At 53.8% G+C, this 13,759-nt stretch overlaps 1 protein-coding gene across 1 annotated transcript in view; it reads right to left on the bottom strand.

The window, feature by feature from the left end:
* MAN1C1 (mannosidase alpha class 1C member 1) overlaps positions 1–13,759 on the bottom strand; it is a 141,694-nt gene that overhangs the window by 14,095 nt on the left and 113,840 nt on the right. The window contains exons 5-7 of the mRNA XM_066375490.1: positions 13,042–13,136; positions 5,647–5,773; positions 2,636–2,729 (exon numbers count right to left, since the gene is read on the bottom strand). Coding sequence (XP_066231587.1) covers positions 2,636–2,729; positions 5,647–5,773; positions 13,042–13,136 — 316 coding nt within the window. The remainder of the gene's footprint in view (positions 1–2,635; positions 2,730–5,646; positions 5,774–13,041; positions 13,137–13,759) is intronic.

The following is a 13,759-nucleotide window of genomic DNA, read 5'->3' as shown; positions in this document are numbered from 1 at the left end:
CAGGAGTGGGAACCAGAAGACAGACCTGCTGTTAGCTCGGGGTGAGTCGTTTCCCCTGTGGGCCCTCAGTCTTCCGAAGGAAAATGCTTTTAAAAGGGGACCATGAGTTGGTGTCCATGGGCCTTGAGAGTAGAGATGGTGCTCAACACTCTCATGCCTGGCAGTAGGAGGCAGCCATCTGACAAGCAGGGAATCGGCCGGCAGGGGAGCAGCGTGATCCCAGGAGGCTGCCAGGCTGGGGCTGACGGGCAGCTCCTGCTCCCACTTGGAAGAGTTTAGAACTGCCACGCCCTTCCCACTGAGGAAAGAGTGGGACTCAGGCCGTGGACAAGGAGCACACGCTCCTCCAGGGGCCAAGCTGAGGGGACGGAAGCTCTCTGAGCCTCACCCGCTGGGTGCCAGCAGCAGCAGCAGCGACAGCCTGGTAGACTTCCGCGCCGAGCGGCAGGAGGTCTTGGCCTCCCGTTCCCTGAAGCTCAGCTCTAGGAGCAGCCCCAGCTCCTCCTTCCCCCTCTAAGCTGCGATTTCTGTGGTTGCACACGGGCTAAACAGAGGATTCAAGGAGAGAAAAGAATATGAACCCACTTAGCTATGCAAATTGGGAATATTAGCATCTGGAAAAATGCAAAATCACTGCCCCCTTCCCCACAAATGCCCAATGAAAACCACAGAGAACCTGAGATCACCCCCGGCACTAAAGCCAGGGAAGGAGGACAGCAGGCGTCCAGATGAGCAGGGCTCCTCTGGTGGATTCATATTTTATTACTATGAAACAATTTTTCACATGGGACTGACTCTGCCCAGCCCTGTGACCCCTGGTGCAGCCTGAAAAGAAAATGATGCTTCTGGGTGGGGACGCCCCTGTAATTTGCAAAGGTATTGATTGGTCAGGCCGGGAGCCACACCCTCTCCTTCTCACGGGTTTTGCTGCATTGTCCTGGAGCAGCTAAGGCCAGTGGCAGGCTAGTGTACCTCTTCGCCCAGCCAGGCCTTGCAGTTAAAAGCGGCAACAGTTATTGAACTGTCTTTTCTGGTGGCCACGCTCTGTAATTCAAATCTGCATTTTCTCCCCATATTTTTGGATTTGACAGCATGTGTGGTTAAAAATATTTTGTATTTCTATAAGCGGTTTTTGCAGGAAGCCACTTGGGAGTGAGGTCATCACTAGGGATAAGTCCTGGGTCTAGTGTTCTGGGCCCCCTGGACCCGCAGATCATGGAGGCTCGGGTCGGGAGGACAGGCCTCTGCAGTCCCCACAGCAGCCCTGGAAGGTCCTGTCTGCACACTTTTTTTTTTTTTTTTTCATTTTTCCGAAGCTGGAAATGGGGAAGCAGTCAGACAGACTCCTGCATGCGCCCAACTGGGATCCGCCTGGCATGCCCACCAGGGGGCGATGTTCTGCCCCTCTGGGGAGTCGCTCTGTTGCATCCAGAGCCATTCCAGCGCCTGAGGCAGAGGCCACAGAGCCATCCTCAGCGCCCAGGCCATCTTTGCTCCAATGGAGCCTCGGCTGCGGGAGGGGAAGAGACAGACAGAGAGGAAGGAGAGGGGGAGGGGTGGAGAAGCAGATGGGCGCTTCTCCTGTGTGCCCTGGCCAGGAATCGAACCCGGGACTCCTGCACGCCAGGCCGATGCTCTACCACTGAGCCAACTGGCCAGGGCCATCTGCACACTTTTATTGACGGGCTTTCTTTCTGGTCAGGACTACCCATCTCTGCAGATGAACTGAGATCTGTTTCCTGCAGCGTCTGACCCCCCCTCTTCACCCCTCCACAGTACAGAGAACATATCTGGAATTCTCCCATTTTGCAGGAGAGGAAACCAAGGCTCAAAGAGATGAAATGAACTCCTCCTCTCCCACCAGCCATGTGGGAATTAGACCCCTATCTATTTTGCCCGAGCCCTTACTGATGCCGTAACATCAGGGGCTAAAGGAGGGGAGGAAGGGGTCCTTTTTTAAGAAGCAGGGCCCATGGAATGGAACCTGCTGCCACCAATCTGAGCTGTGACTACATGGCCAGGGCCCTGAGCACAGCGAGGGGCAGCAGGGCTTCTCAACAGTGCCACGGGCCTAGGAGACTCGGCAGTCCTCTCCCAGCTGAGCGTCCCTCCCAGCCCCGCTCTGTTTCAGTGGGTGACGCGGGGGGCTGTGCATGGGGCTCCACTGGTGACCAGGGGGCCAACAACCAGCCGTCTGGTTGAGAAACACGCCTCCCTCCGAAGAGAGAACAGCAGGAAATCCTGGGACCAATTCTTGCTGTGACTCCACGGTTTTTATATTGCCGTATTAGGTTGTACTTAAATTCTATTTTTAATCTAAAGTTGGAGGTGGAGAACCAGATCAAAGGGCCTAGGAAGGATGCAGGGCCTCTCTCGGAGCCATTTCCGGAGGTGTACCTGGAACACTCCGGAAGGGCGAGGGATGAAGAAGGCAGCTTCTGTGGGCCCCACAGGGACGGAAGGCTGTAGCCCTGATGGAGGCTGGGGGCAGCTAGTGTGAGGGGACGCACAGGGCAGGGCCTTGCTAGGATATCACGTCTGTCACCACAGCAATGACCGCCATAATGAAAGCTCCCCAAGCTCCCTGGGCAGGAACCAGCCGATGGGGGTGGGGGGGCACGGCATCTGTACTCACGTTGCATCCAGTTCCCGCTCACTGGACTGATGAAGTTGGGGTAGAGGCCGAACGGCTTATCAATCTTCCTGAGGAACTTCCGGATGTGCCTGACCTGCCAAGAGATGGGCACCAGGCGCACCTTCACTTCTCCGAAGAAGCTAGCCCACCGCCAGCCCACCGAGGACCCAGGCAGCTGGTTCCGATGCCTTAGAAACCATTCCGAGGAGGCAGGAAGGGAGAGCGACGTAACTAACAGCAAGCTCCCACACGGAGCTGGTGGGATGGCCTACCCTTGTGCCCATGAGCAGGGGCGGCAGGACATGGCCCCAGTGAGGCCTGACCCACTGTGTCTGCCAGGCCCCCTAACACCACTCCCACCTCACCCCTTCCTCACTGCACGTTGCTTTTTGGGAGGAGGGTCTTTTAAGAAAGGGAATTCATATAAGGCATAAGAGCTGTTTTGTGAGTGCTAGATAAAACTGCCTTTGTAATAGGCCAGAAATAGTCAAATATTGGCAATTTCATATGGTCCAACCTGGTAATACATGTTGACATCGTGGGAAACATTCCAGGGGAGAGGCCTGGGTTCCTCAATACCCCCGCGCCCTCATACGTACTCCAGGCTTTTAACAATAACAGCTGTTAACATTTCTCAGTTCCTCTGAGCCAGACCTGTTATTATATACATCGTCTTCAACCGTTAGAACAACCTATACAGTATTATTATCTCAGTTTAACAGACAAGACACCCAAATCTTAGGGGGGTTCAGTGACATGAATCAGGTTTTGTCTGACCACATGGACCTGCCCCTGGATTCAACATGGACCAGGGTGGGGACCACACAGCAACGTGTAGCAGAGCCTGCCCCATCTGAGCAAGAAGCAGCTAGATTTGCAAACTTTGGGGAGACCAAGGGCAAGGGGGCTTTGGGTTATAGAGTAGGAGGGCTTTGTCCCTCAGGGTCTGCGCTCTCGCAATACACAAAACCCTCCCAGCACAGAATCTGCCGGGGAGAAAGGCCCTGGGGACTGTACTGTGTCAGCTCACAGACTCACCTACAAGGCAGGGAGCGGCCAGAGCAGCCTTTTAGCTGGCGCACCTTTCTGTCCCGGGGACAGCATCTGCCTCGCCACATCCGATCTCATCTCCATTTATGTTAACGCAGTCCATTACTGGGGACAGCAATGTGCTTGTACCTGACTTATTCTCCACTGTCCTGGTGGTGAGCAGCGAAGCAGGCTAAATTAGCTCCCCCGGAGGTGCGGGCGCTTCTAGAATATGGGCCAATTTGTTGACTGCCAATAATCGCCTCTGTGGGAGGCATGGCTGGGGGATGAAAATAGCTGGGAAATGTAAATGCAGAGAGAGACCGAGAAACAGGGAGGCTGGGGGAAGGGCCTCCCCCCACCTGCACCCCCCACCCCCACCCCGGAGAAGACGCTTGGAGCCTGCTATACTAATCCGCTCTTGACAGCGCGTGGGCTTCAGAGACAAAAAGTTCTGGATTTGAATCCTGCCTGTATCCCTTACCAGATGGATGATCCAGGACAAGTGACTTAACCTCTGAGTCTCCGTGTCCGTGTCCTCCCCTGTAAAATGGGGGTGACAGGAAGACCTGCCTCCTAGGGCTGTCAGGAGGGTCAGAGACACGATAAGGGGCCCAGCACACACTGTAGTAGGGACTCAGGCAGTGGTAGCTGTTAGCTCCAGACTAGACAGGGACTGGAGTGAGCCCCTCGTCCCTCTCCGCTCTGAGCTGGTCACAGTTTTCCTGGAGGAGCTGGCTCAACAGCAATGGAAGCTGGGAGGCTGGGGAGGGAGGGCGCGGAGGTGGGAAAAGGGTCCAGCAAGTAAGATTCGTTGGGAAGTGGGATTAAACTTATTCCATGAATTTCCACGGTGGAGTGTCACAGCGAGGCAGGAACCTCTCCACAGAAGGTCTGACAACGTGATGGGCTGTTGACAGGTGGTAGTGAGCCCCAATGCAGAGAAAATGACCAAGGAGTTGAAATGCTCTTCTTGAGCATTTTCGCAAGAACACGTGGATGGATTCCCACCCTAAGCAGTGGTCCTAAACCTGGCATTAAGAAGCACAGGAGTGCGTATTAAAAATGCAGATTCCTGGGCCCAGGGCAATGCCCAGAGACCCGTTCCCTCACAGGCATGCCCTCTGATGCTCTGCGGTGGGCTGGCGAGCATGAGCCTGGTAGCCCTGGGTACTGTGGATGCAGGAGCCCCCAGCCCCCGGCATTGTAAGAGGCTCACCTTTGGGGGAAAGAGGGCTTTGGGAATAGGCTCCTGCAAAGGGCTCTCCCTGGAGGGCAGGGCTCATCCCCCGGCAGCACTCAGGAAGGGACAGCCGCTGAAGGAGCCCGAGCACCACCTGAGGGTGGAGCGTGTACACTTCCCTTCTTTGGGTTTAGGGTTAGACCTCCGGAGACCCTTCCAGACAGTGGGACCGCCAAGGCTGCCACATGGAGAAACTGCTCCTTCTGGGTGGCCTCCCAGAGGCACGGGCAGCTGGCAGAATGATGACAGCCTGACTGCTAGCTCTCAGCATCCCTGGCGGCCTCTGCCAGGCTGGTGACAGTGAGAGGGAACAGACACGTGCCTCTGTTGCAGAGCAAAACCGCTTTGCCAGCCCTGACAGCATAAGCTAGATGGGCATCTGGAAGGAGAAGCCAGGCAGATCTCACCCAAAAAAGTTAAATCTCTCCGGAAAGGGGACGTTTGGACTGGGTGGCCCATTCCTGCCAATGCGAGCTGGTGCCTAGATTTCCGCGGCTGCACTTTCTGCAGATTCACGTGTGGTTGCCACCGAGCAGCTCTGTCTCTTCCCTGCACGCTGCAGGATCCTGACTACTCCCTGCTCTCACCTTCCCTGCCACCTGGGGTTGGGGACAATCAGGTCTTCCACAAGTACTATTAGCGGGGGCTTCTGGGTTCCCCACACACCCGCGGGGCTGAGTGCCCATCCTTCTGCTCTCTGTGGGGAGAAGGCGGGGAGCTGTTTAGGGAAGAGACTTGCCTTTTCAGCGAAGACCTGATTGCCAGAGAGCTCGGTGAGGTGCAGGAACTCCAAGTGCAGGGATCCAAACTCGGCCAGGATGCTGCTGCTCCCAGCCGTGGTCCAGCCCCAGCTCCTGTTGGAGCCACTGAAAAGACAGAAGCAGCCGCCGTCACCCCCTGACTCCCACTGGCTCCTCTACGAAGAGTAACAGGACTGCTTAGTGGGGGAGCACCTACCCTGTGCCAGGCACTGTCCTAAGAGCTTCCACCACATAATCTCAGCTAACCCATTTTGCTGATGAGAACACTGAGGTTGATGAGATGAAGTGACTTGCTGAAGGTCATTTGAACCCAGACCTGTCTGACTTGCAATAGTTTTTGTCCCTGTGAGACGTGTAGGCTTGGGGACACTAGCAGAGCGGTCTTGGTGGCCAAGACATGGCACAGGTGCTTTGCTAAATCTGTAGGCGACATCAGTGAGGCTCTCAAGAACCATAAAGACCTCACAGATGCTCTATTTCCATCCTGTGGCTGAAGGCGGCCGTCTGCTCACTGTCCAACTGCATGTGGAGGAAGGGTCTGCATGGGGCAGATGAAAAGCAGGGACCCCACCTGGCCCGTTTCTTCTCCCCTCACTGCCAGTGCTGCCCAAGGACACACAACGGCCCACTCCTGGAGTTCCGTGGAACCCTGGCCTGACAGGCAGGCAGCTCTGATACAGCCACACGCCTGGAGCTGCCAGACTCTGGGGAAGCCAAGGGTAGGGATAAAAGAAGCGGGGGCTCTTAGAGCAAAGATTTCCTCACCAGTTAACCACGTACTTCTCACAAACACCTTAGATGAAGTAAATTAGGTAATACCAGCACCCTGCCACCTCACCGTACGAGGCTGGCAAATAACTCTTCACATGCTGGGTGCTTTCAAGGAGGAAGAGCGCAGAGACAGGGCCTAAGGTGACCACCCTCCTTTTACAGACAAGGAAAACAAGGCACAGGACAGTAATGTCGCCTTCCCAAGATCACACAGCAAGTGGATCAGCTGGGACTCCATTCTGGTCTGATGTCTTCACCACCTACCCACCCTGCTTTTCACTACACAATAATCAGTGAGTACACGGCCTTCCCCAGGGCTGTCACTTAAAATCTGCCCGGGGACTGCAGCCAGGAATCACTGGTTCAGCGCAATAGCGGAGGGGCCTCGGGCAAACCACTCCTCCTTGGGTACTTCAGTCTCTGCACCTGACAAACTAGGCCAGGATAACACCTCCTAGTCTCCATCCTGCAGCTTCTGTGGGGATTAAGAGAGGAGGTGCAGAACGCTTCCTCTCTCTGTGCCTCAGTTTCCTCATGTGTTTCATGATAAGGGCTCTGAGGTGCAGTTAGCATGGGGCAGGCTGGGAGGAAGCCCCTTTGCTTCCCTGCTCCCCAGGAACGGCCCCTGTCTGCCTCTCTACCTCCCAGGGCCAGACCTAGGAAGGCAGGTGTGGGTGTGGGAGGCCGCGGCTTGCCACCCGAGGGGCACTGCTTCTCCTGGGGTGGGGCTGGGCTGCTGAGCCTGCCTTTCTCCTTTCTAAACTCCATTCTTTGGCCTGGATGTGGTTTCTGGGAAGTCAGGAAACTTGTCTCCCAGCTTCCAAAGTCAGAGGACTTGCGTTTTGGGATCTTCTGAGGCAGGTGACCTCAGTAAACACAGAGGAGACCACTGGTCCCTTCTTCCTGTCCCCCCTTCATTGGGTATTCCCTGACCTGGGGGAAGATAGAAAGGGGGCCCTGGCTCCTGGATAATAAATACAACAGCTTTCTTCTGCTGAGCTTCTGTAGACGGCAGGCACTAGGACAAGCTGTTTGCATCATTAGTTCTTTAAAAGCCCAGAAGGTAAAGCATCATTAATTCCAATATGCAAAGGAGGAAACTGAGGCTCAGAGAGGGAAGTGAGCTGTTGAAGGTCTCTTTGGTAGGTGGTGGGGGTGGCAGTCAAACTGGGGTCTGTAAGGGGCAGGGGGATGCAGTCAGGGCAACATTAGAATCTATATAAACACAATAAATTAAATAAAACAAAAACAAAACAAAAAACCCAAAAAAACCCCCAAAAACTGGGGTCTAGGCCCTGGCCAGCTGGCCCATTGGTAGAACGTTGGCCTGGCGTGTGGAAGTCCTGGGTTCAATTCCCGGCCAGGGCACACAGGAGAAGCGCCCATCTGCTTCTCCACCCCTCCCCCTCTCCTTCCTCTCTGTCTCTCTCTTCCCCTCCCGCAGCCGAGGCTCCATTGGAGCAAAGTTGGCCCGGGCGCTGAGGATGGCTCTGTGGCCTCTGCCTCAGGCGCTAGAGTGGCTCTGGTCGCAATGGAGCAATGCCCCAATGGGCAGAGTATCACCTCCTGGTGGGCGTGCCGGGTGTATCCCAGTATGACGCATGTGGGAGTCTGTCTGACTGCCTCCCCGCTTCTAACTTCGGAAAAATACAAAAAAAAACAAACAAAAAACAAAACAAAACTGGGGTCTGCAGGGAATTTCCCTAAGGGGTCTCCCACCCAGATGGCCCTACATCTACCCAGAGGAAAGGGGACACTGCCCCCATCTATGCCCCTTCCCAAACGAGACTTCTCTCTCCAGCTTGTGATCTCAGTGGACAGAAGGTTTCCTAAATAATCAGTGCTTCCTGCCCCTGCAGGGAAATTCAAGGTAAAAAGAAAGCTGCCCACCTCCCCTCCATCTTTTGTTCTCATTTTTTCCCACAGAAGCCTCTCCTTCCTCTCCTTCCTCCAGTGCTCACCGTCCCAAGTGGGCTTTCTGGAGTGGAGCTACCCTGACACACAGGCTGTGCCAGCCAGGGCAGAGGCGGGCAGCAGGCAGGGCCTTCCCTCCCTCCCGCCTGGCTTCAAATGCTGGCTCCCTGGTGACCTCAGGCAGGTTGGATCGCTTCTCTAAATGTCAGTTTCCTCATCTGTTAAATGACGGTACCCACACCTCACAGAGTCATAGTGAGGTGTAAACTATGCATGTAATTACTGTCATTTTATCATTATGTATTATGCACATGCAAGCTATGCGTTTTTGTTAGGGTTGTTAAGTTCCTGATATGTGCCAGGCAGCTGTGGTATCTTATTTTCACAACCAACTTTGGAGGGTAGATCCCATAGTCCTTATTTCATAGTGAAGATATTCGGCTCAGAGAGGGGAAGACACTGTCTCCAAGGCCACACAGTAAGGAATAGAGTTGGCAAAGTTGAATCTAAATCCAAACCCCAAATGCCTTTCCTCTGGGCAGCATCCAGAGACCAGAGGTCCTCTGGTCAGCCCTGTGAGGCAATGTGCCAACAGAAACTCTGCCCTCCACTCCCCGCCCAGGCTTTGAAGCCTGCAAGTGGGTGCGCCTGTAGCCTGTGTTCTCTCCCTCTGGGGGGAGGGGCTGTTCACAATGCCCCACGCCCGCCTGGCAGAAGCTCCTGTGTGTTCACCCCTGTGTATGCTGTAACCGTCAACTTTGGAGCCAGACCTGGATTCTAATACTAACTTCTCTTTGCTGCTGTGTGACCTTGAGTAAGATGCCTTACCTCTCTGAGCCTTAGTTTCTACTCTGGAAAAATTGGATCCATATGATTGTTGCAAGGTTGAAAAGAGAGAATCTATGTCACCTGCTCACATTGTGCCTGGCACACAGTGAACAATCAATAAATGGTGGCAATTATTAAGATGTGTATGTCAGTGTGTGCATTCGTATGCAAACACATTTGCGTGTGAGTGTGCGCACATATGTATGGATGTGAGAGCCTGTGACCAAGGCGATCTCGTGTATCTGAGCCTTTATGATTTCGATGGGTGGCAGTAGAGTGTAATGTGTGTGGAAAGCAAGTGAGCCATCTGCAGAGGTCCTTGGGCTGGCCACTGCCACTCTCCCAGATAGCCCAGTGGTCTCTGAGGTCACAGGTCATGACTGCCCCTGCCTCTGCCTCCCAGGCCAGGCTGCAAAGACACCCTCCCCACCAGGGAGGAGAAGCAATCAAGCTCACTCGGGGACCACCTCCACTCAGGGTTCTCCCGACCCGCAGTTGGGGGGCAGGACCTAGTTAGCCCTCCTGCTGGGGCCCACAGCCAGCCCTGCCCAGAACAGGGGCAGCAGTGTGTGGCTCACTTCCCCAGCAGGCCCACCAAAGAGCCGTGCCACTTGGGTCGTATACATCCCTGACATTTCCCTGGGGAACAGGACGGCACTTTTAACAACAGACTCCTACCCAGGAAATGGAAAGGGGGTGTTGTCAGGAAATTGGCACGTGCACACGTGTGTACGGCACCGGCAGCATGCAGACAGCCCAGAATAAATGCGTACACTTTCTTTACCAGAAATGGCAGGAGCTCTGTTGGGTTGGGTCCGGGCTCTGAGGGACACAGGTCATGCAGATGGCCAGGCTGTGGTGTGTAGGGCTTGCAGTGCCTGCCATGTACAGAGAGAGGAGGGAGGGACGCCCCAGCTGGGATCCTATCCTTGACCCCTAGCAGCGGGGCCCCAGAAGCCCAGCTGGACCCAGGAGAGGGGGCTGGAAAGACAGCGTGTTTGTGTCTTGGCTCCACATCAGCTGGTCCTGCTTCTTTAGGGTCAGTGTTTGTGGAAAAGTAATCTGAGCAGGGATCTAAGTCTCCAGCCTGAGAAGTCAACTCTGGCACTGAGAACAGGATTCGATCGGCCCTCAGAGACATAAGTGAGATTTAAGTGAGGTCACACCCTGAGAATGCTTTCCGACCACAGCGGACAGCCAGTGAAGATGCCAAGTTCTCTCTTCTCTGCGAGGCCCAACAGCTGATGCTGAAGCAGTTCTGACAGAGAGGGAGCCCAGGGCCCTCTCACCAGGGCACAGGTCGCCAGCGCCCCTCAGTGTCTTCCCTCCCTTCCAGGCAGCTGGCTGAATCTCCTGTTGGATTCAGAACCCTGACATAAGAAACCACTTTATGAGGGGGAAAGGGGAAGTCGGGTGCAATGGAAATACTATGCTTTCCTCCCAGGCCTGGGGTTATAGGCAGGCCTCAAGGCTTGAGGACGGCCCCAGAGAGCTCTCTGGGTGCCTTCTCCAGGGGCTCCTAGGGGTCCTCTCCATGCAGCTCAGGGGCAGCAGGGCTCCCGTCTGAGGGTGGGCCAGGCAGGCTGTTAAGAGCAGAGCTTTCTGATCAGTCATAATAAAACTGGTTGAAATCTTAGCCCCAGCCAGGCGGTGGCACAGTGGATAGAGCGTCAGACTGGGATGTGGAGGACCCAGGTTCGAGACCCCGAAGTCGCCAGCTTGAGCACGGGCTCATCTGATTTGAGCAAAGCTCACCAGCTTGGTTGGACCCAAGGTCGCTGGTTTGAGCAAGGGGTCACTCGGTCTGCTATAGCCTCCCAGTCAAGGCACATATGAGAAAGCAATCAATGAACAACTAAGGAACCGCAACGAAGAATTGATGTTTCTCATCTCTGTCCCTTCCTGTCCATCTGTCCCTATCTGTCCCTTTCTCTGACTCTCTCTGTCTCTGCTACACACACACACACAAAAGACAAAAAGAAAAAAAGAAATCTTAGCCCCATTACCCATTAGTTATGAGACCTTGGGTAACTTATTTCATTTGAGACTCCATTTTAATAATGGGGGTAATATAAATACCCACCCTCAAAGGACTGCTATGAGCAGTAAGTCTGGTGAGGCAATATATGGAAACCCTTAGCATAATGCTAGGCACATAGTAACTGCTCAATAAATGGTAGGAGCTGTGCTGTTATTAATCTTTTATCCCTCGCACGCTGTCTGGCAGGAATATTAGTCAAAGGAACATGGATCCTGCCCTCTGGAAGCTCCTGGGCTGGTGGGGGAACATGGAGACCAGTATGACAAGGGGCCATGAGAAAGGAGATAAAGGGCCTGGAGACCAGGAGGGGCAAAGACACTCTGGCTGAATGACAAAGGCAGCACCTGAGCTGAACTCTGACGGCAGGGAAGCTGTGAGAGTTGGCCAATCCAGTGAAGGAGCAGTGTGAGAGCAGGCAAGATGGGGGGTACATCTGGGACGCCCAGGGGCAGGAATCATGCTCCCCAATGTGTCTTAAAGCTGGCTGGGCCACTCAAATGCTACTTTGCTACTAAATCTATTGTTACTGGTTTGCAGGACTCCAGATAGCATTGGAAAAGACATAGAAAAGGCTTGCCAATCGATTTATCCACTCCATGATGTCTTTGTTAGAAAAGTCAAAATGCTGAAGAAGCCCAAGTTTGAATTGGGAAAACTCATGGAACTTCACGGTGAAGGTAGCAGTTCTGGAAAATCTACTGGAGATGAGACAGGTGCTAAAGTTGAACGAGCTGATGGATATAAACCCCCCAGTCCAAGAATCTGTTTAAAATTCAGATGTTTAATGGTAACAAATAAAAAATCCTATTTGTGATAATAATAATAATAATAATAATAATAATAAAAAAGCTGGCTGGGCCATTGGTTTTCTTGACTTTGACCCCATCTTTTCCCCTCTTTGGGTCTCAGTTGCTGCATCTGGGAAATGGGTGGATATATATACGCTCCCACCCAGAGGGAGGCATTGAGCAGATAGGTGAGTGCCCTGAAGAACTGCGGGAACAGGTGAGCTGGACCAAGCTGCAGCCCCGGTTCCACCCTTCTCTAGCTATGTCACTCTGGCCCTGTGACTTAGCGACTGCCCAGAGAGATTCTAGTTCATATACTGAATTAAGCGACAGATCAGAAGGGGAACTTATGAAAGTGGCCAATGAAAATCAATGCTTTAAAACAGAGCCGGGAGGAAGAAACTCTACCAGTGGATTCATTAGTGGAGCCTCACGTGATTTTTTAGTCTTATCCAACATTTCTGGTATAATCCATACATTCTGCAATAAAAATTTATTATTTTTATAGGGGAGAATTCCAGTAAGTACTATTATTAAAAATGAAGTTGGAACTTCTGGGTTCACGTCTTAGAATGGTCAGTTGTTGGCTTATGTGACATCAGCCAGTCACACACTTGATTTACTTTTCGGAGTCTGAGCCTCTGTGAGTTGAGGCTCCTGAGACCTGGCCTTGAGGGTGGGGGTCAGCAGCCAGGAGTCCCCCTGTCCAGGGCCCTGAAACTCCCCCCCAGCAGCTCGTGGTAGGTCGGTGTGCCTCCTGGCTCCTGACCCTCACACGGAGGGCTGTGAGTCAAGGCAGAGTTATGGGACAGAGAGGAATAGCTGCCCCTCCCCCGCCCTGAAAGATCAGGCCTTGTGTGTCCTAAACTCCAAGAACCAGGTTTGGTGACAAACAGCAGCCCAGGAGAGCCCTTGCTGAGGGCCAGTTCTCACTGCCACTGCCTGGCTGAGATTCCAAGTGTTACCCTCCCCGTGCCTGTTTTCACGCAGACACAACCAAAGCCTCAAATGGGAAACCAGAGGTGTCCTACCTTTTGAAGTTCACTACGCCTTTTGGGATTCCCGTGGGGGTGTTGAAGGCTGGCAGGAGTTTCTCTCCGAGCTTGATGGCCTTTATTCGGAACACCTGGAGGGGTCAAAGGACACCGTGAATCTGGGCTGCGTGGGGTGCCTTCACTGCAAGAAGCTGCTGCTGGTCGATAAACCCGCCAGTGCTGAGGCCCCGGAGAGGGAGGAGGCGCTGCGCTAGGCCTGGCGGTGGCACCGGCTGGGATGGGAGCCTGGCTCCACCAATTCCTGGCTCCGTGGTCTGAGGAGAGACACTTCTCTCTCAGCCTCAGTTTCCTTAGTCATAAAACAACGACAATACTGCCTTCCTCAGTATTTGGGAAGAATCAAACTTAGGTAATAGTGGTAAAGCCCTTACAGTGTCAGGACTACAACAGTGGCTCAGGGATTAAACTGTGATTTGGGTGACCACTGGAAGACAAAGCAGTCAAGGCGATGGGTCCCCAGGGGTCATGCTGCCCACATCGTGGGACCGGGATGTCACAGGCTGAGCTCGTGGGAAACACATTTGTACAGAACAGAAAGAGCACTGGACTGGGAGCCCAGACCCCCGCCTGGTTCCAGTCCTTGCCCCACAACTTGGCATCCCCGGCTTCTCAGCAAACACGGCCTCCCTCCGGGCAACACTTTCCCATTTGTAAACCAGGGAAGGGCCTTTTCCCTTTCACATTCGAATTCTGC

This window comes from Saccopteryx leptura, chromosome 3, assembly GCF_036850995.1.
Source record: "Saccopteryx leptura isolate mSacLep1 chromosome 3, mSacLep1_pri_phased_curated, whole genome shotgun sequence".
Taxonomy (NCBI): Eukaryota; Metazoa; Chordata; class Mammalia; order Chiroptera; family Emballonuridae; genus Saccopteryx; species Saccopteryx leptura.
The sequence above is the reverse complement of the archived record's forward strand: the minus strand, read 5'-3'. Positions and strand labels throughout refer to the sequence as shown.